Raw genomic sequence first — 27466 nt, 5'->3', positions numbered from 1 at the left:
TTTTCCCCTCCTTCAGAACAGTTATATTATTTATTTGAAATAAGTTTGCCTATTTTTGAGCTTTATGTAGATAGTGTCATACAATATTTACTCTTCTGTGTCTGGTTTCTTTTGTTCACCACTTTCTTGAAGATTTATCCATGTTTTGAATAGCAGTAGGGTTTTTTCCCCATTGTTATAAAGTATTCTGATTATACTACACTTTATTCATTCTACTGATGATCAGTATTTGGGTAATTTTATGTTTTTATTTATTATGAATAAAGCAGCTGTGAACATTCTTGTACATGTCTTTTGATGGAAGTAAGTAATTGTTTATTTTGGGTACTTGGGAAGTAAGTATCGTTTGTTTTGGGTGTGTGTGTGTATGTATATATATATGTATGTATTACCCTTTAGTAGATACTGCCAAACAATTTTTCAGTGCAGTTGTTGAATTTATATTCCTGCCAGCAATGTAAGAGATTTCCAGTTATTCCACATCCTCACCAGCACTTGGTATTGGCAGTCTTTTTAAATTTCAGCCTGTGTTGGCTATTAGGGAAAGGGTTCAGTTTTTGTTGTTGTTTGTTTTTTACATCTTTATTGGAGCATAATTGCTTTACAATGTTGTGTTAGTTTCTGTTTTATAACAAAGTGAATCAGCTGTATGTATACATATATCCCCATACCCCCTCCCTATCCCACCCCTCTAGATGGTCACAAAGCACCCAGCTGATCTCCTTGTGCTATGCAGCTGCTTCCCACTAGCTATCTATTTTACATTTGGTAAAATGTAACTCTCTCACTTCGTCCCAGCTTCCCCTCCCCCCACACCCCCCACTGTGTCCTCAAGTCCATTCTCTGTGTCTGCTCTTTATTCCTGTCCTGCCACTAAGTTCATCAGAGCCATTTTTTTTAAGATTCCATTTATATGCATTAGCGTACAGTATTTGTTTTTCTCTTTCTGACTTACTTCACTCTGTATGACAGACTCTAGGTCCATCCTCCTCACTACAAATAACTCAATTTCGTTTCTTTTTATGGCTGAGTAGTATTCCATTGTATATATGTGCCACATCTTCTTTATCCATTCATCTGTCGATGGACACTTAGGTTGCTTCCATGTCCTGGCTATTGTAAATAGAGCTGCAGTGAACATTGTGGTACATGACTCTTTTTGAATTATGGTTTTCTCAGGGTATATGCCCAGTAGTGGGATTGCTGGGTCGAATGGTAGTTCTATTTTGAGTTTTTTAAGGAACCTCCATACTTTAGGGTTCAGTTTTTTTGAGAAGCATGCTGTAGGATGTTTGGCTGGCCTGAATCTGTTAATTACCTGTCTTGAGGTTGGCTGTTCAGCTCTCATGGTTGTATCCTGTTCTCAAGAGCATAAGTAACTTACTGGTGTTGCCTTTACTGAAATTCAGATGCATTGTTGTGTTAGGCGCTTTTAGTCTGTAAGGATCAGAGAGACTCTCAGGTTACTTTAGTATTGTAAGGATGGTCATAAGTACTGGAAACAGGTGAAGCAAATGCCTTATAAAAGAACAACTGGAAGGTCACTTAGAATGCAAGGCAGCTCAGAAATCTAGACTTTCTTGCACCGTCAGCAATAGGATCTAGAAAACTCACATTCCAGTGACCTAGCTACTCTTCTTTAGTTTGTTCCTGCTGCTTTTGACTCTTCTGCCGGTAGCTCCTCTGTATATTAACCTTTCTTGGGTCTATATTTTCCAGCTACGGCTCCAGCTACCACCTAGAGGACTCACACCCTACAACCTTTTTCAGGCAGAATTTCCACATTAAGCCACTTCACAGGCTGTGGCCAATCTATGCATTAACCAGCTTTGGGCAGGTATCCACCCATAGCCCATCCACACCAATTAGGCCACAGGTGCACATAGTATCAACATAACAACTTAGGAGAAAGGAATTTTTCTTAGAAGTGCACTATGGGAAAAGGAAGCATTCCGGGTGCCTGTTTAGTTTAATTGTGTATATTAAATTCAAATTCAGTAGACATTTCTCAAGTCCTCTCCTTATCTGCCAGTAGAGTAACTCTGTTGAAAAAGGAAATGAACTGTTCATAGTGAACCTATGCCAGTTCCTAACACTTATAGTTTCCTTTTACATGTTCCCAAATTATATATTTTATATGTTCTGGAAATGTATCTGCAGAACAGGGTCAAACTCAAAGTGAATTTTATTCTGTGGAAGTTGGGGGGTGGTGTGAAAGGGTTTTAGGATGTATGAGATTCACTTGTTTGTTAATATCCCATTTTAAAGATGAGGGAACTGAAGTCCAGAGAGGTGAAGAGATTTGCCCAAGGTCATATGACTAGGAAGTGGCAGGGCAAGGACTCAAATCCAAGTCTTCTGGTTCCATACTTAGAGCTCTTCCCACTACCCAACACTGCCTGGGGAGACATACCCTACGGCCACACTCAAATTATTAACAGTACAAAGGAGGTTTGACAAAAGCAAACTTTAGCCAAGGCAAGTGGTAGGATTTGAGAGAAGGCAGATCTTTTAGGGGCTGAGATGATCTGGGAGACTTCCTCAAGGCAGTGGGTTTTGAACTGGGTCTTGTAAAGTTGGTAAGGTTTAGAATGGTATGGAAAGGGGAGAATGGTGCAAATAACCATGCAAAAGCTATGCTTTTAGGTAGCTCTTAAAAGCATCCAGGTTGGAGTGAAAAGGACTGAACTAAGATGGTAGCAACTGAAAAATCAAGATATTGAGAAGGCAGAATTAACAGGATCTTGAGACAGAGTAGGAGGAAGATAAAAGAGTCAGAGATCTGTTAGTCACTTGAGAGTTTGAGCCTTAGTGACTGGGGCAGTCCGGAACCAGTATCAGAAGAAGAGGGGCGGTATGTGTAGTGGTTAAGCTCACAGGCTTTGGATCAAGGCTGACCTGGGTGTATAGTGGGTGTGACTTACCTAGTTTAAGACTTATTTTCGTATAGAATGTGCAAAAAAAAAATTGCTTTGCAGGGAGAATGGGTTCTTTGCCCCTGGACTTTGAGGTGGAGGACAAGATGGAGCCTCTGGGCCCAGAGGTCTCATTTTTTGGCCTCCGTTGACATCTAGGCTTCAGTCAAAAGCTGAAGCCCTCACAAAGGGAGTTAAAGGTGTCTTTGTAAGGCTAGGTGCTTCCAGAAGCAAGCAACTGTGCTGCCTCTCTGCTGTCACCAGGACCTCCTCTGAGGCTATTTCTGAGCCTAGGGGTAAAGCTCCGTTGGCTGACAGGACTGCACTTTGCTGTAAAACATGCCCAGACTCCCAGCCTGCTTTTCTAACAGGTTTGGAAATTCTGGTTTGTCTCCCCAGAGTTCTAAGCAGATGGCAACTGAGTTGGGGCAGAGTTTAGCAAAGGCTGCACTGAAGCGCCCATTCCCTTCCCTGTTAACCCTGGCCGATGAGAGGCTGCTGTTCTGGAGCTGCTTCCCAGCCTGCTTCCCCCCCCCCCCCCCGGGCTGGGCGGCGCCTGCCAAAGACCAGCCGTGAGGGTGGGAGCCTGAGCGGAGCAGCCAAAACCCTCCCCCAGCAGAGTCCCCCACGGAATGGACGCCCCACCCCGCCGTCACGTCCTCCACACGTGCGCGTCGTTGCCATAGCATCGGCCGGCGCCCAGGCCCATTGGCGTGAGGCGGAACCAATCAGTAGGCCCCTCAGGCTGCTGCGCGCCACGGGGGGGTTCCTGAGCTGCTACCCCGCCGCTGGGACGAAGCCGAGGATGGTCCCTGGTTGGTGATGGGGACAAGTCTCGGGTCCTGGCTTCTGCCTGGTTCCTCTCCTTGGAATCTCAGTGCTTCTTCCCCTGAGTCATGGTCGCATCCCGCCCCACTCTGATTTCCCCGTTCAAAGTGTGCAGAGTTGAACAACCTGGTGGAGTTCCCGGAGAGGTGATAGCTTCCACAGCGAAGGCACAGGACCAATGTTTGTTGCCGTTTTATAGCCATTTCCCCAAAGAAAAAGCCCTGGAACAGCCCTTGATAGATCTAGAGGTGGGTACTCCTAGCCCCAGGAAGATGTTTGAGCCTAGTAAACCTGGGGCTCTCCCAGCATAAGATCCCTTGATAATTGGCACAGGGTTGCCAGATGTAAGAACTGGGTGGCGGTGTATTTCCACGCTGAATGGGAATAGGAAGGGTTTAGACAGTTAACAGAACAAAGTTTGAACGAGAATGGTCACAGAATTCTGCACCTCCACCAGCTGTAACACACTGGTAAGTTACCTTACCTCTCTGAACCCCAATTGCCTCATTTGTAAAGCGGTTGTAACAAAGAAATCTTAGATTTAGTATAAGTTTAAATGAAATAATACAAGCAAAGCAGTTAGCCAGGTACCTGGCCATAAGCTCTCAATAAGGGCCTGTCAGCTGTTTTTAGAAATGGTACAAGTGTACCGGTGGAGACTGAAGTGCTCACATTCAACATTTGGCAAATATTTTTCCATTAATCTACTGTTTGCTTATTCATTTAGTTATTCATTCATTTAACCCATTAATGTATTCAGCATATATTTACTGGGCATCTACTACCAGTCAATTCTTAGCCCAGTTCATCCCTGTCCAACTGTATTTAGTGGGTTCCAGCCCCAAGGGGAGTTGCGGCTCCCTTCACAAGAGCTGATGGAGTCTAGCTTGGCAGGAGGGGTGCTGGGAGATCTTGTCCCTGTGGCCGCTGGGGCTTTGGACGTTGTTTTTTGCAGCTCTGCCTCCTCAGGCTCAGTTGCCTGCACAGAGCAGACCCCTCTAGTACTTGAGCAGCACTGAGACAGGACAACTTGCCACAGGCTCCTCTGTGCCCCATCCCTCACCCTTGGGGACGTGTGCCCCCTGTAGCTTGAAGGCCCCAACCAGCAAGCCGGAACCCACTTCCTCTACTGTGGGACTCTGTCACCTAGGACTGACCTCTGTTGGTGGCCCACAGTGCTTTGCTGTCCTAGGATTCCTGGAACAATCCTGTGCTTTTGATACCCCATCACCTCTACACTCTATTCTTTTAGTGCCCTTCCCTTCCGGCCCTCACTGTGCATCTCAGTGCCTGTCTCCATTTGCCTAGAGTCTCCACACCACGACTCACACTTGTTTTGTGACCATCTAACTTCTCTGGGCCGTCGTCTTTGGGCCCCTTCATGCCCTGTACTTGGGCTGTGTGGCAGAGATGTTACTGGGCAGGCACCCTGCTGGATCTCTGAGAGACAGAGGTGCTTAACACACACAGTTCATAAGCAGACATCTCATGTGTGCTAAGGGCCATGATGCGTGGCACTGTGGGAGAAGCCACGGTAGAACAGCTGGCTCCGCTTTGAGAAGTCAGGGAAGGCGTTGCCAGGAGGTAACCTAAGCAATCTTAGAGGATTTTGCTAGATGGACAGTGGGAGAAAGGGAAGTCACATCAAGGAGAATAGCATGCATAAAAGCCTGAAATCACATGATATTCTTACAGAAAATGTAGTGTGAATAGAAAAAAGGAAATATGTTCTTTGGGGTTGAGAGTTCATGAGTAGCAGGGGGAAGAAGTGAGGCCAGAGAGGTAAACAGGGGCCTACACGTAAGGGCCTTGTGAGCCATACTGTGTACTTTAGACTTTGCCCTTCCAATACTGGGATCCTGTGGAGGGTTTTCTATAGGGGCATGGCATGTGCAGAGTTGTATGTAAGGAAGGTGAGACCCGTGGCTGTGAGGGGATGGGTTGTCTCATTTGTCCTCTAGCAATTCTGTAAGGCAGATGGGAAAATACTGTTTTCTACTTTTTACGCCTGAGAATGCTGAGGCTCCAGAGGTTAAATACCTTGCCAAAGGTCTCAGAACCCGAAAGCAGAGGACCTAGGATTCACCTGGCTTCCTGGATCTGAATCCCTTTCTCATGGGCACACTGCCATTGTTAACAGAATCTTCTAGAAAGCTGGGCAGTGAGTAGATGCTGACAGAAGCAATGTGAAGCAAATGGTCATTGATACAATCTTGTTGAAGGAGTGTAGCGCTGGGATTTTGTGGCCTGTGGTGTTCGGTCTCCTTACCTCTGTGCCAGTGCACAGACAGCAAGAAACAGCGGGGAGCTTTGAGCTTCAAGTGCAACATTGCCTTGACAAAATCCATTCATCACTGTCTCACTCATTAATTCACAGCAGCGTCTGCTGCCTGACGCTGGCGTTTGTCAGTGGCTTGTTTCTGGAAGCCCCTGGTCTTCAAGGCTGGTCAGCTCTGCAGCCCGCAGCCCCAGGATGAGCCCGGGCAGTGAGAGGCAGGTCCTTTCTGCCTACATTTTGTAAAATGAAATAACTTTATTTTTTAAAATACAAAGGTAGCGTGACCTAGCAGTACAGAACATGAGCTTGGAGATAGGCAAACCTGGGTTTTAGTTCTATGGCTGTGCCACTTAGCAAGCTAGGAAAGTTATGTAATGTATATGAACCTCAGTTCTCTTCTCTCTAAAATGAGCAAAGTCAAACCTACCTGAGAAGGTGATCGTGATGAGGAAGATGAGATAGTGTTTATAAAGAGCCTTGGCATGACACCTGGCACATATGAGTCCTCAATATGGTGGCTTTAATTCCTGCTCTTATTGTTCCCACCACCACCACCAGCCACCCTACTGCCACCATCAGTTAAAGAATGTTTGAAAAATGGAAAATAGAAGAAAAAAATCTTATAATCTCATCACCATGATGCAGTTACCCTTATAATTTGTTTCCTTCAAATCTTTTTTCCCCACTACTTCAGAGTATATCAGATTTTACAGCATATTTATTTATAGCCAGGAAGGGTTTTTTTCCCCTCTATGGTGGGAACTGCATTATATTTATTTTTCTTATTTTTAATAGATAATTTTTCTGATTATAAAAATATTGTATAAAATTTAGAGAGCATAGAAAAAGTCAAAGGGAAAACCATACTCATAATGCCTCCTTTATGCTTAGCCCAGAGGCTATCACTATTAACTTTTTGGGATAACTCCTTCCAGTCTTTTATTCATATTTTATTATAGAGTTGAGATCATATTACATATACAGTTTTTATGTGGTTTTCCAGTTCATAGGATATCACGAGTATTTTCCTTTATTGTAAACATCATTTTCCAAGGCTGCATAATAATTTCCAAGTCATCAGATGGCTCTACCATAATTTACATAGAATTCTCCTATTGTTAGACATCTGAGTTTTTTCCCAGTTTTTCAATCTAAGCAGCTTCCTATGACAGAACCTAGGGAACCAGCCTCAGTATAACCAGGAAGCATATGATGAACTTGTGCTGTGTGTATGGCCTGAGTGAGGCCTGGGAGGACCCCTCAGGTAGATACAGAGCCTGCCTCAAAGGAGCTCAGAGACTAGTCACCCTGGAATTATTTACTGGGGTAAAAATATACAGGTACTTCTTTTCCAGACAGTGTCAGGGAATCCACCTAAATGTGGGTAACCCTCTTCCCTGTGGAAGCTGAGATCCTGGACTCATAACTTTTACAAAGAAAACAGCCTCAGAAGCCTTGCTGCCCCTTCTCACCTACCAGTGGTTATTTGGCCTCCAATGCTCAAATGCCTTTTGAGCCTGCTACCTTGACTGTCGGGGGCCTGTGCTAATTACCTTTGAATATCACTTCCAAGTGGTTTTTCACTGGGAAAGAGTGAGAAGCTATAGCACCAAGAAAGGAACTTGTGTGAGAATCAGGGAATCAGAGAGACCCTAGTCTTAGTTTTGACACACACTTCCTCTGGCACCTGAGGCAAGTTATTTTCTCTTCCCAAGTGTGTTTTCTCCTTGTAGTGTTAAAGATTGGACTAGATGACCTCCAGGGCTCTTCCAATTGACATTCCATGTGTACCTGAAGCCTTTTTCTTGCCAGGAGCTAAAGTGAGCGTCCTGATAAAGGTCACAGGATGCTTCTCCAGAGTCTCAAGTTCCTTTTAATTAGTACCTGAGGAGCCATTTATACTCTTCTATTCCCAATCACTTCTTTCTGGTAGCATTTGGGACATGCAGAGACTGAAAGGCAAGAAGTCTCTCTCACTGGGTGTAGCCACAGGACTCAGAACCTGAAATGATTGTCTTTTATGTATTAGGTATTTGTTCTTTATGTACTTTGTTCTTTCATTCATTCTCTCATTTAACAGGTGTTAACTGAGCCCCAAGTTTTGTGCAGTCCATCTGTGTAATACAGAGGGGAACGAGTCTCAGCGTTGTTCTCAAGACACACACAGTCTAGTGAGGAGACAGGAAAAAATGTAAAAGACAACAAGATGATTGCTGCAGTGGGGGTACATATAAGTTGCATAATGCAAGGAGTACTTGAGTCTGCCTAGAAGCAACAGCAAGAGAGTCTCTGGATGCTTTGAAATTTTAAAGGATGAGTAGAAGTTTTCTAGGTAGGCAGTTGAGGAGAGGACATTCCCGGCAGAGAAACAGCATGTGCAAAGGCCTGGAGGTGTTGGGAGAACATATTGTGTTCAGAGAACTGCAGGTGGTTTGTGTGGCTGGAAGGTGAAAGGGAGAGTGAGCAGATGAGGAAAAGTCAAGCATTTTTCCTCAGGCAAGTCTGTTTCTACTGAATTCTTTGCTCATTTTATCAGTCCAGATGAGAGTGATGGATTTTTAGCTCAGTTTTCCAAAACTGTGATTTGTATTCCCTTATATTTCCATTTTTATAGTAACACATGTTCATTATAGAAAGTCTGAAAAATACAAAAATGTAGAAAGAAGAAAGGATTAAAAAAGTCGCTCATGGTTTCTGCCTAAAAACGAATACTTTAACACCTTGGTATATTTCCATTCAACGGTTTTTTGTTTTTTCATTTTTTCTTTTTATGTAGTCATGAGTGTATCGTAACTATAGTCTTTTGTACATGGTGCCCCTTTCTACTTCCTAAAATTTGCCAGAAAATAGATGTTATTATCATTAAAATATAACTGATCATAAAATATAATGGCTGAAATATATTTTTTGTTTAATGTAACTTATTTTCTTTCTCTTTACAGGTCTCCTGTGGCTCAGAGCATAATCTGGCAGTGATTGGTAAGTAATTAGTATACTGATAACTGTGTTTATTCTGAAACTCATGAGCAGAATTGGAGGACTCTTGGTTAACCAAAGGCCAGGGTGCATGCGTGTGTGTATGTTGGGGAAGAGTCTGGGAAATGGAAGCCTTTGTTGACCAAGGCTTTGCCAGAAGCCCTTTTTCTAAAAATTTCTATTCAAAAAGGTGCCTGAACTGGCCTCCCTGCCTCAGGAAGTAGCATTTGGGAATATTAAAGATCTTACAGGCTGGGGGCATCCTGTGTAGAAAGCCAGACATAAAAGGGGAAGAGTGGGCTTCCCTGGTGGCGCAGTGGTTGAGAGTCTGCCTGCCGATGCAGGGGACGCAGGTTTGTGCCCCGGTCCAGGAAGATCCCACGTGCCATGGAGCGGCTGGGCCCGTGAGCCATGGCCGCTGAGCCTGCGCATCCGGAGCCTGTGCTCCGCAACGGGAGAGGCCACAACAGTGAGAGGCCCGCGTACCGCAAAAAAAAAAAAAAGGTGGGGGGAAGAGGGTTGGGCTGCTCCTGGTTCTTGAATAAATCCTTTGCACCGAGTTCTTTCCTCTTGCTTGGCTCTTTCTTTGGAGATGGGGGGTTCTGCTCACTGCCCTCGCTGCCATGTGTTTCATGTCCCTCTGGAACTCCCAAGTCTCTGATAAATTGAGGCTTCCTCTTATTGACTCTGAATAACCAAGGTTCACTGTTTTTATAATCAGGCCTGTGCGTAGTTCCTTCAAGAAGCCTTCTCATTACTTCCACACGTAGACTCAGTCGGTACAATAAAGAGACAGTGTAGGGCCTGACTACCTGAGTCCAGTGCAGGCTTCTGCTTCCTAGCTGTATGAACTCAGGTAGTCGGGCCCCACACAGACAAGGTGCTTAGCCCTCCATGCCTCATTTTTCTCACTTTTAAAATGGGGAGGGCAGTGGCATCTTCCTCATAGGGTTGTTGCAGTTGTTGTGAGGGTTAAAGAAGTTGATACACGTAAAGCGCTTAGAAGAGCACTTAGCTCCTGGTAAGGGTTTTAGAAGTGTTCGTTGCTATTTTCCGATATCATTAGTTCAAATAATTGCCCTCCTTGGGGCTTTAGGTCTCCCATCCGTGATAGGGAGGGATAAAAACAGGAAACCAAGGTTCTCTCCAGCCCCAACATTTTAGGACTCTGTTACAGCCCCATCACTATCTGCCTTGAGGAGGTGATGTCTGTCCTGTGTACTTCCCTCTCCCAGCCTCTCTCAGCTTCTGAGGGGCAAGGCCCCTGTGTTTTCCTTTTGTTTCCTGCTTCTTTGCAGCACCCAGAGCAGTGCCTGGCCCTCAGCGGAGACTCAAGCACTGTTTTCTGAATTAAGCTAGACTGGCTCGCTCAGCTGCCTGGCGTGGTAGCAGTTTGAAGCACTGCTTCGCAGGCCCGAATGTGATGTGCAGGGAGGTGGAACCAAGGACAGCAGAGGAGGTGGGCTGACAGCCAGCAGAGGGGCTGGGGAGTAAAAAGTGCTGGAGTCAGAGGGGGAGTGAGAAAGCAGAACAGCAAACCTGCATGCTTTGCCACACCAGATACGTTATACCGGAACTACTCCAGCCTGGGTGTACTTAAGAGAAGCTAATCAGAGAATCAGAGGCTGTGCCTAGGATGTTGCTGCTGATGTCACTGGACTAGGAGAGAGGTTGGCACAAACAATAAGATTGCAGGGAATCTAAATACATGAAAGAACAAAGCCCAGTTGAAGGAGGAGGCCGGAGCCAGCAGGGTGGCAGGCTGAGGCGACAGGCAGCTTAGGGCTGTAGAAAGAGCATAGACTCTGCAGGCAGACAGCCTTGGTTTAAACCAGCTCCATCTCTGTGTGAGCTTCCATTTTTTTCCCTTATCTATGTAATGGGGGTAATTCCACCTTGCAGGATTGTTGTTGTGAGGATTAGAGGAGATAATGTGTGCGAAACACCTGGTACTATATAGGGGATGTGTAAGAAATTAATTCATAATTCCATTTCTTTTTCATTTCTCTTGGTCTGGGTGGGGAGAAGGGAGAATCACTTGTTAGTGTAACTGTTCCAGTGAAGTAATTCTTGGTTGGGAGAGAGAAATGATAACATTCTGGAAAGGTGTGTCTAGCGTTACTACCCAAGTGAGGAAGGCAGCAGAGGCTGTGGGAGAGCAGGGCATGGCGTGCTGATGAACTCCTCGAGGGCAGACCTATTATTTTCTGTTTTGTCCCCAATGCCTGGGGCCTGGCTCGCAATCTGCTGAATGAATGGTTCCAGAGTCAGGAAAGGTGGGCCCAGTCACGGGACTCTGGACATGTCCACCTGCCTGCATGTGAGCCGGGATCAGAGGCTCCCTGACACCTGGAGGAGGGGGCCCTCAGTGGGTGCCCTGCAGGGTGCAAGCTGTGTAGCAGGAAGCGATGAGAAGCCTCCTGTTAGCCCTGGCAGGAGGCCAGCAAGAGGGGGACAAGCTGGAGGAGGAGAGTCCCTACCAGCTGAAAGCCTGGCTCTCACAGCCAGCTCCCCGCTCCCCCCTCCTGCCCTTGCCTACTTTAGGTGGATTTCCCTGCCTTCAGTCTCATCCCCGAGATGCAGGCCCTCAGTGCCTGGTGCTGGGTCACACACGTGACAGGCACAAAATGGTTGTAGAATAGACTAGAACAGAATATAGAGAAGCCAAACTTTGCTCAAAAGTAGAGGTGGCCTTAATATCTAATGAATGCACATCAGACGGATCAAACTGGAAGGGAGGGGAAAGAGATGGGTGAAAGGATATAATTTAGGACCTACTCTGTCTAAGAATGGACACAACTCCATGAAGTGTTTTTGTTGTACCCACTTCATAAGGAAGAAAACTGAGACTCAGAGGTTAAACAAGTTGCCCAGGGATAAGTACCAGTAAATGGTAGAGCTGTGTGCCTGACTTCTAAGAATGCTCCTTTGACTCTCTCATATCCTTGGGGCGGCAGGATGCGTAGTGGTTAAGAAGAGCACAGGCACTGGGATCATATCGCCTGGATTCAAATCCTGGCTCCTCCGCTTATGAGCCATGTAACCCTGTATAAATGCCTTAACCTCTCTGTCTTGATTGCCTCATCTGGAAGATCATATTATTGACCTCATTGGGTTGTTATATAAAGTGCTAACAGTGCCTGACACAAAAGTAGGCTCGGTGAATGTTCGCCGGTGTTGGTGTCGTTGTTATATGTTAAGAATATAAGGAAGTAATTGTAAGATGACTGTAAGAAGGCTGAGGCTCAGGGTGGGAGTCTCAGAAGCTGGAGAGAGAAGTGTCTCCCCCACCTAGAATGCCAGGGTCCAGGGCAGGACCTCAGCATAGCTGCAGAACGGATTTGTAAACTGGAGCCTGGGTACCCCGATCTGGGGGATCTGGAAATCCCAGCAGCCCTGGAAACAGTGCCAGCCCGGATTTGCTCCAGGTCAGGATTCTGCTATCCGCTGTTCCAGGCAGGGACTCGGGACCTGAATGTTCCAGCCTGAGGGAAGCCCCGCAGCAGCCACATTTCAGGCTTCTTAGGAAATCAAAATAATTCGACTTTGATACTACATTGCTTCCAGTTTTCTTTCCCACCCCCCTTCTTTTGCAATTTGGTTTGCTTCTTTTCTTAGTTTTCCAGTGAAGTTTCTCTTGACCTGTTCTGTGTTTGCTGCCAGGTCACTCTTCCTCAGTGAGCCTGATTCCTCATCTGTAAAACCAACATCACAATACCCACCCCTAAAAGTTGTTTTTCCAAATGGCATAGATATGTCGGTTGCCTGTGCAGTGCCTGCTACAGAATAGGTGCTCAGCAGGAGAACTTGGCAGGTTCGTGAGTTCATTTGCTTGCTTGCTTGCTTGCTTCCTTCCTTCCTTCCTTCCTTCCTTTTCACCCAGGATTTCCCTCCACATCTGACGAAGCTGGCTGGCTCCCATTTGTGGGCATAGGCGAAGTCCGCAGAGGTGAGATGAGGACATGTGGCCACCACTTGCTCAGAAGATCCCTGCCTGCCAGGGGCAGGCTCCCCAGGCCCAGCTCTGTCTTCGGGGCCCTCACTTCCATGTCTGGTTGAATTGGCTCCAGCTGTTTTGCTTCCCCCCAGGAGCAGCTTATTTTGGCTTGAATGGGCGATTTGTTTGCCTTCTCTCCTGATTTTCGGTTGTTCAGCCTTCCCTTCCTGCGGAGAAAAAAGAGCTGACCACATTTCCTTTCTTCCGCTCCACGCAGACCCTTGGAAGGGATTTTATTGGTGGCCTTTTCCTGGAGCACTCACGCTTGCCAGACGGGCATTGTTAAAGCGTTAGATATTTGGCAGCAAAGTGTAGAGCGTCCTCCTCCAAGCAAAAGCATCTCTTTTACCAAATTGGAGCTATAATCTATGCAAGGATCTTTTATTTTTAATTTTTTTCATTTCACTGATGACTTCCGATTGTTGAACCTTTGTACCTTTGTAATATGTGTGGCAGAACAACTGACCTTGCATGGCATGAGACCCATCAAGTGGGGTCATGTGAGGATTTAATAGCGAGAACTAACTCATTTTGACACTGGCTATAGCCCTGAGAGGCAATACCTCCAAACCCAGGGCCTTGTAGAGAGCTTAGAGGCAAGGACAGACTTGTTCGGTCCTATGCACAGTAGGATGGGCAAAGTGTAAATGCTTTACTTATATTGTCCCATTTAATCCTCATACCACATTGATGCACTGTTGTTAACCCCATTTTCTAGATGGGGGAAGCTGAAGCTTAGGCTGAGCAGTTTGCCCCGCCAGGTCATCTGATCAGGAGGAATCTGTGTGTCGGGTCTTTAACCCAGGTCTCTATCTCCAGAACCTGCGGTCTTCTGCCTGCTGCTGCCTTCCTGCAGACCGTGACTGTCTGGCCTGTTTTTAAGGCCACCAGATAAGATTATTTCATCTCTTCATTTCAATATTTAGTTCCCCTTCATGTTGGCAAGTTCTTCTGTATATGTAGATTATATGTAATCTGGTTCAGATTAAGCAGTTCTCGGCATAATAACCAGATAAAATCGTGACATTGATGACATTGTGTTGTCATCACACTTCCCTCCCTACCTTCTGAGATTCCCACCCCTTTTAGGATTCTTCTTCCCCCTTCCGTTGTCCCTTCTCTTTAAAAAAAATTTTTACTTATTTAATTTTCGAGTAATTAGTACATGTATATTAGTTAAAACTTAAAAAGCACAAAAAGATTTAAAATGAAAAATTTCCCTCCTGCTTTATCTCCCATCTATCCAGAGTGCCAAAACCCTTCTACCACATGTGCAGCTAATGCCTATTATTAGTTTCTTTTTGCAAATATAAGTGGATACTAAGATATATTTTTATCCCCCTTTTTACGTAAATTGTAGTATACTTTATATGCTTTTTAGTGTCTGATTTTTTTTCTTTCAATAATTGATCTGGGAGATCTTTCCATATCAGTATAAAAGCCTTTCTAGTTCGTTATTACAACTACATAATGTTCCAGTGTACCTATATACTGTGATTTATTTAATCAGTGCCCTGTTGATGGACATTTAGGTGATTTCCTGTCTTGTGCTTATTACAAGTAATGATGTAGTGAATTACCTTGTATATATGTTATTTCATATGTGGGTGAGTGTAGCTGTAGCATAAATTCCTAGAAGTAAAATTACCGTATCAAAGAGTAAGTGTATTTGTTATTTTGCAAGATACTGCAGAAATTGGCTTCCATAGGAATTATACCATTCTCCACTCCCACCAGCAGTGTGTAAGAGTGCCTGTTTCTGCAGCCTCCCTAATAGTAGTGTGTTAGGAAACTTCTGGAGTTTTGCCAATTTAATAGGTGAAAAACTACTCAGGGTGGTTTTGGTTTATTTTACTTTTTAAATTGAAGTACAGTATATATATATATATATATAGAGAGAGAGAGAGAGAGAGAGAGAAAGAGAGAAAAGTGCACAAATCTTAAGGGTTCAGACTGATGAGTTTTTATGTATGTATATTCTTAAGAAACCACCACCCAGCACAAGATACAGACCATTTCCAGCACCCACCCCAGAAGCCTACCTCATGCTCCTTCTCAGTCAGTACCACACCCCCAGAGGTAACCACTATTTTGACTTCTGTCTCCAGAGATGAGTTCTTGCCTGTTCTTGAGCTTCATATAAACGATATCATACAGTGTGAACTCTTTTGTGTGGCTATTTTTGTTCAACACATTGTGTCCATAAGAAGCATCCATTCTCTATGTAGCAGTAGTTCTTTTTTATTGATCAGTAATACTCCTCTTATGAATATACTACAACTTATTTATCCATTTAACTGTTGAAGAGCATTTGAGTTGTTTCTAGTTTGAAGATTGTGAATAAAGCTGCTATGAACATTCTTATATATGCCTTTTGGTGAACATATACATTTATTTCTCTTGAGTACATAACTAAGAGTAGGATTTCTATGTTACTAGGTCATATGTATAGCAGTAACAGATTCTGCTCAACAGTTTTACAAAGTAGTTGTACCAATTTATACTCTTACCAGCAACATATGAGAGTTCTAATTGTGCCATATCCTTGCTAGGTATTTTTAATCTTATTGATTTAGGCCATTCTGCTGAGTGTGTAGTATGGACTCTTACTGTGATTTTAACTTGCATTTCTCTGGTAACCAGTGATGTGGAGCACCTTTTCATATGCTTATAGACCACTTGGGTAGCTTCTTTTGTCTAGTGCAAAGACTTTGCCCATTGTTTTAAAGTGGGTTTTTTCTGTTTTTCTTAATGATTTGTAGAGATCGTTTATCTTATGGATTCAAGTTCTTTGTTGGATTATATGTATTGTGAACACCTCCTAGGCAGTCACTTACTCTTTTGCTCTTTTAATGATATCTTTTGATAAATAGATATTCTTAATTTAATTTAATTTAATTTAATTTTTTTTATTATTATTATTTTTTTGCGGTATGTGGGCCTCTCACTGTTGTGGCCTCTCCCGTTGCGGAGCACAGGCTCTGGACGCACTGGCCACATGGCTCACGGGACCAGCCGCTCCGTGGCATGTGGGATCCTCCCGGACCGGGGCACGAACCCGTGTCCCCTGCATCGGCAGGCGGACTCTCAACCACTGCGCCACCAGGGAAGCCCTCCCTCTTTTTCTTTTCTTTTTTTTGTTTTTTTGCGGTACGCGGACCTCTCACTGCTGTGGCCTCTCCCGTTGTGGAGCACAGGCTCCGGACGCGCAGGCCCAGCAGCCATGGCCCACGGGCCCAGCCGCACCGCGGCACATGGGATCCTCCTGGACCGGGGCATGAACCTGCGTCCCCTGAATCGGCAGGTGGACTCTACCTCCCTCTTTTTCTTGATGAGTCTGGCTAATGGTTTATCAATTTTGTTTATCTTCTCAAAGAATCAGCTTTTAGTTTTATTGATCTTTCCTATTGTTTTCTTTGTTTCTATTTCATTTATTTCTGCTCTAATCTTGATGATTTCTTTCCTTCTGCTAACTTTGGGTTTTGTTTGTTCTTCTTTCTCTAGTTCCTTTAGGTATAAGGTTAGATTGTTTATTTGAGATTTTTCTTGTTTCTTGAGGTAGGCTTGTATAGCTATAAACTTCCCTCTTAGAACTACTTTTGCTGCATCCCATAGGTTTTGGATTGTCATGTTTTCATTGTCATTTGTTTCTAGGTATTTTTTGATTTCCTCTTTGATTTCTTCAGTGATCTCTTGGTTATTTAGTAACGTAGTGTTTAACCTCCATGTGTTTGTGTTTTTTATGTTTTTTCCCCTGTAATTCATTTCTAATCTCATAGTGTTGTGGTCAGAAAAGATGCTTGATATGATTTCAATTTTCTTAAATTTACTGAGGCTTGATTTGTGACCCAAGATGTGATCTATCCTGGAGAATGTTCTGTGCGCACTTGAGAAGAAAGTGTAATCTGCTGTTTTTGGATGGAATGTCCTATAAATATCAATTAAATCTATCTGGTCTATTGTGTCATTTAAAGCTTCTGTTTCCTTATTTATTTTCATTTTGGATGATCTGTCCATTGGTGTCAGTGACGTGTTAAAGTCCCCCACTATTATTGTGTTACTGTCGATTTCCTCTTTTATAGCTGTTAGCAGTTGCCTTATGTATTGAGGTGCTCCTATGTTGGGTGCATACATATTTATAATTGTTGTATCTTCTTCTTGGATTGATCCCTTGATCATTATGTAGTGTCCTTCCTTGTCTCTTGTAACATTCTTTATTTTAAAGTCTATTTTATCTGATATGAGTATTGCTACTCCAGCTTTCTTTTGATTTCCAGTTGCATGGAATATCTTTTTCCATCCCCTCACTTTCAGTCTGTATGTGTCCCTAGGTCTGAAGTGGGTCTCTTGTAGACAGCATATATATGGGTCTTGTTTTTGTATCCATTCAGGAAGCTTGTGTCTTTTGGATGGAGCATTTAATCCATTCACGTTTAAGGTAATTATCGATATGTATGTTCCTATGACCATTTTCTTAATTGTTTTGGGTTTGTTTTTGTAGGTCCTTTTCTTCTCTTGTGTTTCCCACTTACAGAAGTTCATTTAGCATTTGTTGTAGAGCTGGTTTGGTGGTGCTGAATTCTCTTAGCTTTTGCTTGTCTGTAAAGCTTTTGATTTCTCCATCCAATCTGAATGAGATCCTTGCCGGGTAGAGTAATCTTGGTTGTAGGTTCTTCCCTTTCATCACTTTAAGTATATCATGCCACTGCCTTCTGGCTTATAGAGTTTCTGCTGAGAAATCAGCTGTTAACTTTATGGGAGTTCCCTTGTATGTTTTTTGTCATTTTTCTCTTGCTGCTTTCAATAATTTTTCTTTGTCTTTAATTTTTGCCAATTTGATTACTATGTGTCTCGGCGTGTTTCTCCTTGGGTTTATTCTGTTTGGGACTTGCTGCGCTTCCTGGACTTAGGTGGCTATTTCCTTTCCCATGTTAGGGAAGTTTTCAACTATAGTCTCTTCACATATTTTCTCGGGTTCTTTCTCTGTCTCTTCTCCTTCTGGGACCCCTATAATGCAAATGTTGTTGTGTATAATGTTGTCCCAGAGGTCTCTTAGGCTGTCTTCATTTCTTTTCATTCTTTTTTCATTATTCTGTTCTGCAGCAGTGAATTCCACTATTCTGTCTTCCAGGTCACTTATCCGTTCTTCTGCCTCAGTTATTCTGCTGTTGATTCCTTCTAGTGTAGTTTTCATTTCAGTTATTGTATTGTTCATCTCTGTTTCTTTGTTCTTTAATTCTTCTAGGTCTTTGTTAAACATTTCTTGCATCTTCTCGATCTTTGCCTCCATTCTTTTTCCGAGGTCCTGGATCATCTTCACTATCATTATTCTGAATTCTTTTTCTGGAAGGTTGCCTATGTCCACTTCATTTAGTTGTTTTTCTGGGATTTTATCTTGTTCCTTCATCTGATACATAGCCCTCTGCCTTTTCATCTTGTCTGTCTTTCTGTGAATGTGGTTCTTGTTCCACAGGCTGCAGGACTGTAGTTCTTCTTGCTTCCGCTGTCTGCCCTCTGGTGGATGAGGCTATCTAAGAGGCTTGTGTAAGTGTCCTGATGGGAGGGACTGGTGGTGGGTAGAGCTGACTGTTGCTCTGATGGGCAGAGCTCAATAAAACTTTAATGCCGCTTGACTGCTGATGGGTGGGGCTGGGTTCCCTCCCTGTTGGTTGTTTGGCCTGAGGCAACCCAACACTGGAGCCTACCAGGGCTCTTTGGTGGGGCTAATGACAGACTCTGGGAGGGCTCATGCCAAGGAGTACTTCCCAGAACTTCTGCTGCCAGTGTCCTTGTCCCCACGGTGAGCCACAGCCACCCCCCACCTCTGCAGGAGACCCTCCAACACTAGCAGGTAGGTCTGGTTCAGTCTCCCCTGGGGTCACTGCTCCTTCCCCTGGGTCCTTATGCACACACTACTTTGTGTGTACCCTCCAAAAGTGTGGTCTCTGTTTCCCCAAGTCCTGTCAAAGTCCGGCAATCAAATCTCACTAGGCTTCAAAGTCTGATTTTCTAGGAATTCCTCCTCCTGTTGCTGGACCCCCTGGTTGGGAAGCCTGACGTGGGGCTCAGAACCTTCCCTCCAGTGGGTGGACTTCTATAAATGTTCTCCAGTCTGTGAGTCACCCACCCAGCAGTTATGGGATTTGATTTTACTGTGATTGCGCCCCTCCTTCCATCTCATTGTGGCTTCTCCTTTGTCTTTGGATGTGGGGTATCTTTTTTGGTGAGTTCCAGTGTCTTCCTGTTGATGATTGTCCAGCAGCTAGTTGTGATTCTGGTGTTCTCACAAGAGGGAGTGAGAGCACATCCTTCTACTCCGCCATCTTGGTTCCTAGTCCTAGATTTTCGCTTTTTGTTTTTGCTTTTGATGTTTTTATTTTGTCCTATTTTTACCGTGCAACTTTTTCTTTCACCGTAGATGAAATTTACCAGTCTTTTCCTTTATGGCTTCTGCATTCTGAGTTAGAGGATCCCTCCCCACTCCAGGGTATAAAGGACTTTCTTCATATTTTATTCTAGTACATTATGGTTTTATATTGTACAAGTAAATCTTTGATCCATTTGGAATTTATCCTGATATACAATGTCAGGTATGGATTCAACTTCATTATTTTTCCAGATAGCTATTCAAAGTCTCAACACTATTTATTGAATTCACTTTTTTTTTGGCTGCCTTCCTGAGTCCTGTCACTACCAAAGTAGTCCTAAGGCACAGAGAGAAGCAATGACTTAACCCAAGATTGCCCAGCTAGTCAGTGGCAGAGCTGGGGCCAGCACTTGGGGCCAGCTCATGTTGCTTAGACAGGGCTTGTGGATGGTTCTCAAGGAGCTTTCCTAAGTGGCTGTGATCTCCTGGGCTGTTTGCCACGTGGAGAGGGACTGCTAAGGCAGAGCAGCGTCTTCTAAGCCATTCCCTAGGTTCTGAGTGCTGTCCCAGGTCCTGCTTCTCTCAGCTGCGGAGGTGATACACTTGTTGCCGTTATCACACCGCTTGAGACACCATATTTTCTTCTTTGCCAGGCCAGAGTGTGATCAGATCTTTCACATTCAGGAGAGATGTTTCACAGTTAATACAGAGATATTTTTACAGACCATTGGTTATCATTCGAGTCACATTTCTATTGAGTCATTTGTTTTCAGGGCATAGCCTCACATCACAAAAAGTGCCTTCTTAGCTCTCAGTAAAGTTTTTCACTATTACTCCTAAAGAAGCAATGTTTGTGTCACTCCATAGTAGTCATTCTACATGAGACCACAGGTGAGGGTGCCAGGCTGTCAAGGAGGCTCACATAACGTGCTAAATTACTCACTCTCTCATGCCACCCTTTTTGGGCACAAGATTAACCACCATGTTTTGGCATAATGCTCTGGTCCTTTTGGAATTACTTACCGTAGCAAAAACTGTAATTGTGACCCACTGTACTGGTTTAAAAATACTCAAGAAGCTTGGGGCCTTGCAAAGGTAAATCTAACTAAGGTGAGCTCAAAGTAAAAAAGTACGAAGAGTTAGAGCAAGACAGAGACAGCCTTCTGCAGTGGAAGGGCTGAGCTCCGCTCCCAGCTCTGTCTGCCTTTAACTCTCTGTGTGATCCTGGGCAGGCCCCCTCCCTCTCCAGGCCTTAGAATCCCCATCTGGGAAATAGTTCTAAAGTCTGCTCCATCACTCAAGCCTGTCCTCATGTGCACAAACTCTGTTGTGCATCTTAATCGACCTGCACTGTCTACACTTGCCTTGCATGCAGTAGGTGCTTTGTATGTTTGTTAAAAGCTGAATGAATGTTATATACAGTATTTTCCTTATTCCCTCCCATCAGCTTGCTAGTGACTGATAATGTGCCCTGTAGCATTCTGGGTGCTAAGAAGGAATACAGCAAATGGTCTTACCTTATGGAACTCACATTTTATGGGAAAGAGACTTAAGCCTGGCACGTGATATGTGCTTAATAAATACTGAATGAACAGATGAGTGAGTGCAGAGCAGAAGGTGACAAGAATTAGAAGAACGAGTGAAGAGGAAGGAATGATTAATTTTGGAAATCCTCATGGCAGAGGGGGTTTCTGAGCGGAGGAAGGGTAAAGAGCGTTCTGTGCTGAGGGATCAACATGAGCAAAGAGAAGGAAGGCTTTAAAGTGTGAATCATGGTTGAGAGACAAGTGGTCAGCCAGCAAGACAGCGGAGGGTCAGCTAAGGCCATCTCCGGTAGCATTGACTTTACTGTATAGACAGTGTGGTGCCATTAAGGGTTATTTAGGAAGACACTCAAAAGTTGACGATTGCAGCAGTGGATTTTTTTTTTTTTAAGATAATACCTTCTTACAGAGGAAAAGAGAACTGACAGTAGTAGGTACCTACTAAGTATGGGCACCACTCTGAGCATTTTGCATATATCATTTCATTAGGTCATCACCATGCAATGTAGAAAGTAGACGGGTTTTCCAGATGGGAAAATGGAGACTCAAAGAGGTGAAGCCCTGGATTCAGACTGACATCTGCTGACTCTGAGGTCTGCATTTTCCCCCTCAAGTGCTCCCTGCAGAGGTCAGGCTTTGGCTTAATTAGCATAGCAAGCAGCATCTATTATACTAAGCTTATAGCATGCACGTGACTTCTTCGGAAGACAGGAAAAAGCAATAGCAACTGATAGTACAATACTTGTCTGGAAGGGCAGAGGCCAGCCTGTATCCCGGTCTATCCTCAGAGCCTAGCACCTAGGGGACCATGTGCAGTGTGGGGCAGCTTTAACAATGGCCAAGCAGTCAGGCCCATGAGCCTGCTCTGTCCTTCCTTAGGCAGGAGCAAGCTTCCTGAGTCTGAATGGCACCCTGGTATCTCCCTATGAACGCCCAGACTCTCAGTGTTGCCTCAGTGTAGCACCCACAGGCCTCAGCTTGCACCAGGACCCCTAAATACCACCTACCCAGTGGCTGTCCCTGTTGCCTCCTGTCTCTGTGGAATCCCCTATTCCTCCCGGGTGCATCTAAGCCCTTAAATGCAGAACAGCTGTGACATTCATTCCAAAGTGCTCTCCCTAGGCAAGGCTTCAGCAGCATTCTGTTTGCCCGTTTGATTATTCACAGATTTAGTCACTCATTAAGAAGCTGCACCAAGTAGTAGAAAGAGTCCTGGGCCAAGGGACCTGAGTACCAGATTAGCTGCTATCACCTTGGGCAGGCACTTTCCTTCTCTGAGCGTGCTTTTCTTTATGGATAAAATAAAAGAAATCTGTAAGATAATCTTCAGGGTCTCTTCCAGCTCTGACACTTTCTGAGACTGTGTCTTGTTCATAAAATTCATAAACTCACACCTTCACCCTAACCTGGGGTTAGGGAATACTTCTAAGAGAAGACATGATGTTTGAGGTGGGTCTTAAAGGATGAGCAGGAGGAAGAGAAAGACATTCCAGGGAAGGGGATCAACATGAACAAAAGCATGCAGAAGACATGGCAAATTGGGGGAAAAGAGGGGATTGGGAGGGGAACAAAGCAGTGGGAAACAAGGCTGTGGGGATGCCTGAAGCCTGAGGAGACAGGACTTCATCCTCTGTGGTAACAAGGAGCAGGAAAAAAAAAAGCAGAGGAATGACTTGATCTGATCTGTTTTCAGAAGCAAATAGCTGGTCAACAGAGGAATCTTGGAGTAATGGCAGTGGGTTTGATTTTGTGGCTTTGTAAGATAACTAATTCGGTAAGTTTATAGTTTTCAGCTTGAGGCAAGGAAGATGCTGCTGCCCTTTTGGCCTCAGCACACTGGATGTCTGATTGTTACGACTAGGCGTTGTGGCTCCTGAATCCCCATCAGACTTCTTGGCTCGGACTCTGCCCCATACTAATTGCAACTCCAGTTCCACCCCAAGGCCAGTCCCTCCCTCTTCCCGTGGCAGCCAAGATGCTGACTTAGTCAGGAAGCTGTGCAGTGTGACCCTAGTGTGGCATGCATGCGTATGCCAGTAGCCTCTTATGTGGCCTTTGTGCTTTGTCAGTTTTTTGAACCTGTTCACTTTATTCAGGCAGCACTTCTTAAATAAATTCTGCACATGAAGAGAATTTACTGTGATCAGTTGGGAACTGACTTGCAGAAATTTTCAGCAAATGGCATTATATAGCAAGAAGATTAAAAAAAAAAACCCACAAGTAAAATGATAGGGACTCTTGGACAGATGCTTTTTAAAAATTTAATTTTGCTAAATGGAATGGATGGCCAAAGGCTTATAGGCTTCTACTATGGGAGGGGACTGCCTTTCTGAGGGAGGGGAGCAGAATTTTAGCTGATCTAATGTAAGAAGAGGCATAGGGTCCTAGAATCACAGAATTTGAAGGTGGAGGGGACTTCAGAAATGACCTAATCCCCACAGAAGAGGAAATGAAGGCCTAAGTGAAGAAATGATTTGCCCAGAGTCACGCAGCAAGTCAGAGGCTGAGCCCAGGATGCCAGCCCCCAGGTCCTGACTCTAGCTGGCACCACCACACCTCTTTGGAGACAGAGCATCAGCAACTTCTGAGGTGAGCTCCAAGGCCCCCACCCTTGTCACGCTGACCTGGCAGCCGTGGCCTCAGGAGCCCTTGATTGGGCTCACTTCTGGGTAGTTTCTGCTACACATCCACACTGGAGGTACCATATCCTCCATTTCCCTCTGCTGCAGCAGCTTACAGATTTCTAGCAAATGCAGCCTGGTAATGGACAGAAATTAGACCTGTTTCCTTTTATTTCTTAACTTTTGAGCCTCTCCCAGGGGTTGCTACATGAACTCAGTTGTACTTAGAAAAAAAAAAAAGGTAAAGATTTCAATAATTCAGCTTTTGGGGGGAAGGTAAGGAGAAATAAGGGCCTAGGAAGCCAACAGAGGAGATTATCAACTCTCAAATAATCTTTAGGGACCATGCTAACAGTAATAGTTGACATTATTGGTCCTTACCATGAACCATATGCAGTTTTACACAATATTAATTTATTCTTTACATCAACCATAAAGTAGGTACTGTTATACCTGTTGCACAGATAGAGAAACTAAGGCACAGAGAGGTTAAATAACTCAAGGAGAAGAACATTGTCCTGGGTGTTCTACAGTGTAAGGGTCTGGGTATCCAAGTGGTGGATTCAGAATTAGGGAGTGATATTCTCCCAAATTATCAATAAATTGATAAGAGATGCAAAGGGATCTCTTATGGCTGCCAAAAAGCTCCAGCCTCAGCCTGTCCCCATGAAAGCAAAGAAGGAGAGTGTTCCACTTTCTATGATAAAGAAAACTGGGAGGGTTTATATACACAAAGGATGATAAGATCAGAAGCTAAACAGGGGTGGAAATGTGAGCTGAAGTCAACAGAGTAACACTTAATTGGGCATAAATGTAAGAGAGGGTGTTGACTGCCTCCATGATTCCTGGTCAGCTGGCACTAGTGAGGCGAAGCCGGGGGTGGTGGCTGTGGCCGTGTTCTCAGAAGGGAGTATTTGAAACTGTGATACCTTCCAAATGCAGGACTTCCCATACCCTAAGGAAGATTTCTTTTTAATCTGGCCCTTGAGACTATTCAGATGCTTTTATTAATCTTCTGGTTTTTTTGTGACTTTAAGTAAGTAATATGCTTGCCCTTCAAGGGCTTTAATTGAACAACTATAAAAATAAAGATAATAATCTGGTCCCCCCCCCCTCTTGTTTCATAAAGGCTTCCTGATGTTGTAAAATGTGTAACTGATTAGAAAGGAAAAGTAATCATTTTGCATAAAAATCAAGATAGAATATCATAGTTTTAATAAATATTGTTTTATTATAATTCTCAAATGAATTCAATGTGATTTAGTGGGGATACTAAGTCCATGACAGTTGCCTGACTGGGTTTCAGATCTCAGCCCTGGCATTTTCTAGCTGTGTTACCTTGAGTGAATTACAGCCTTCCTGAGCCTCAGTTTTCCTATGTGGATAAATGAGAATACTTAAAGTGTTATTATGACAATTAAGTAGGATAATATATGTAAAGGACCTGATACATGACACCAGCAGTACATAAAGATTTCTTTTTTTTTTTATTTTTTTTTGCTGTACACGGGCCTCTCACTGTTGTGGCCTCTCCCGTTGTGGAGCACAGGCTCCGGACGTGCAGGCTCAGCGGCCATGGCTCACGGGCCCAGCCGCTCCGCGGTGGGATCTTCCCGGACCGGGGCACGAACCCGCATCCCCTGCGTCGGCAGGCGGACTCTCAACCACTGCACCACCAGGGAAGCCCAGATTTCTTTTTTTTTAAATCAGTGCTAAATATTATCCCTTTTTAAAAAATTAATTTTTATTGGAGTATAGTTGATTTACAATGGTTTGTTAGTTTTGAAGATTTCTGTAACTCCACATCCTTGCCAAAACCGGGACTGATCCAGCTACTAATTTTTACTAGTCTAATAGGTTCTATCAAAATCAAGATTTTGTTTCTGAGACAGAAACACTCTGCCCAGGTTCAACCAGAGAAACAGACCCAGTAGGAGACATATATTAAGAGATTTAATGCACAGAATCTACATGGACAACTGTGGAAGATGGCAAGTCTTAAATCCACAGGGCAGATCTTCAGGAAGGGCAGGCTGATGCTCCAGTCAATAAGCAGAACTTCTTCCTCAGGGACACCCCGGCTCTCTTCTTAAGGACTTTCAACTGACTCAGGCTCACCCAGATTATCTAGAATTAATCTCCTTTACGTATCAATAAAATCAACTGATTATAGAGGTTAATCACAGCTACAAAATACCTTCACAGCAACACTTAGATTAGTGTTTGAATAACTGGATACAGATTGACACATAAAACTGACCATCACATAGTCCAACTTGTATTTTAAGAAAATCATTCTGGGGATGGGAGGAAGGCTGAGTTGAAGGAGAGAGAACCTGGAAGCAGAAAGATGAATAGAGAAACCAGAGCATTACCTTAAGGGAAGGGTGATGAGGACCTGAATTAAGTAGTGGCAGCTGAGGTAGAAAGTCAGAAGCGACTTAAAAGGCCACGCTCAGCTTGTTGGGACTAAGTGACCTGGTATGAACAGGGTTGAGAAGAGAAGGAGAAGAATGGGCAGGCTCAGGGGTGGTACCGAGTTTTCTGCTTGGCAGACTTGGTAGATGTGTTGCCATTGACCGAGACATGACATACACGGAGAGGAAAGAGTAGGCTTTAGGGAAAGTGATGGATTTATTTTTTAACATAACAAAGTGTGAGATGCCTGTGGAACACCCAAATAGAACGACCTGCTAGGGGATTGGCATGAAGACTTTTAGCTCTTTAGAGAGGTCAGAGAGATTTTGTAGAGAGGTTAGTGAAGCAGATCTACTTAAGTAGTTTTTTCTTCATGTATATATGGATAATGTTTCTGCTAAGTGGCTTTGGTATAGGGTGTGCTGTTGTGATGCCTTTGAAAATGTTACATCAATGTAACCACTCTGTGATTATTCCTGCTGCTGCAGTAAGTTAGCCCAGAGGAGAGACTGCTTTCCTGGTCGACTTTTGCAGGGACCTACCCGCCTTACAAGACTTTCTCCCTAGAGGTCAAGACGCCATTGTGAGGGTTAGGTCCTCAGGAGGAGCCCATACCTATGAAGGCTCTGTCTCCTGAGGAAAATCCAGGATGGAGTCACTAATTTCTGGGGAGTGATCTGAAAGCACATATACAAAGCATGATTAATGACTACGTGCCAGCTCACAGCCCCCTAAAATAAGGCCAGCCCAGGCACGCTGTCTGGGAGGAAGCACCCTCTGCTTTCCCAATTTCCAGTCCTAGACCTCCTCTGAACGGGTCTGCAGATAATGGATGGGAGTTTTGTGCACTGGGAGGTATGGGAACATGGGGAAGAAGAAGGAATGAACATTCACTGAGCACCTTCTATGTGCCATGCAGTATGCTGGGCACCTTCGATTAAAATGGTGACAACTAACGCTCACCAAGATTTGCCTTGGTGCAAATGGCTTGTATGGTGCAAATGGCATGTATGGTTTATTTTCTTCTATTTAATTGTCACAACAACCATATAAGATGGGTACCATTATGAACCACATTTTAGAAATGAGGAAATCAAGACAGAGAGATGAAGTGACTTGCCCAGGGTCGTACAATTGGTAGATATCTAAGGTGGGATTTGAAAAAATGTTCTGATTCTGTGCTGCCTCTCTCTGATACTGACACAGCCACTCTCCCCTCCCTGGTCCTGTCATTCAGGGGAGCAAGACTACAGGGTTCTTTCTCTAACAGTTCTTATAGATTTCCGTCTTCACAACTTTAAGGAGCAGGTGGGTTGGAGGAAGCACTGGATGGGGATTAGGACACACTTAGGTTCCTGTCCCAGCCTCTGTCTGACTTTGGACCTTAGACCTTAACCTTTTGTTAAGATTCATCATCTATAAAATAGACATACTAACATCTGAGGATCAGATGAAGAAATTGCTAGGAAAGTGTTTTTGTAAACTTTGGGGGTTATTCTGTTGCATCTGTACCTACTGCCTT

The 27466-nt window shown here is 44.1% G+C and overlaps 1 protein-coding gene across 2 annotated transcripts in view; it reads left to right on the top strand.

The window, feature by feature from the left end:
* The window catches only part of SERGEF (secretion regulating guanine nucleotide exchange factor), a 223672-nt gene that overhangs the window by 130863 nt on the left and 65343 nt on the right, over positions 1-27466 (top strand). For both annotated transcript variants that reach the window (XM_082628679.1, XM_082628678.1), the window contains exon 10: positions 8964-9000. In XM_082628679.1, the coding sequence (XP_082484805.1) occupies positions 8964-9000 (37 nt within the window). The remainder of the gene's footprint in view (positions 1-8963; positions 9001-27466) is intronic.

This window comes from Mesoplodon mirus, assembly GCF_964341445.2.
Source record: "Mesoplodon mirus genome assembly, chromosome: 7".
In the NCBI taxonomy this organism is placed as follows: domain Eukaryota; kingdom Metazoa; phylum Chordata; class Mammalia; order Artiodactyla; family Ziphiidae; genus Mesoplodon; species Mesoplodon mirus.
This window is presented reverse-complemented; position numbering and strand designations above follow the sequence as displayed.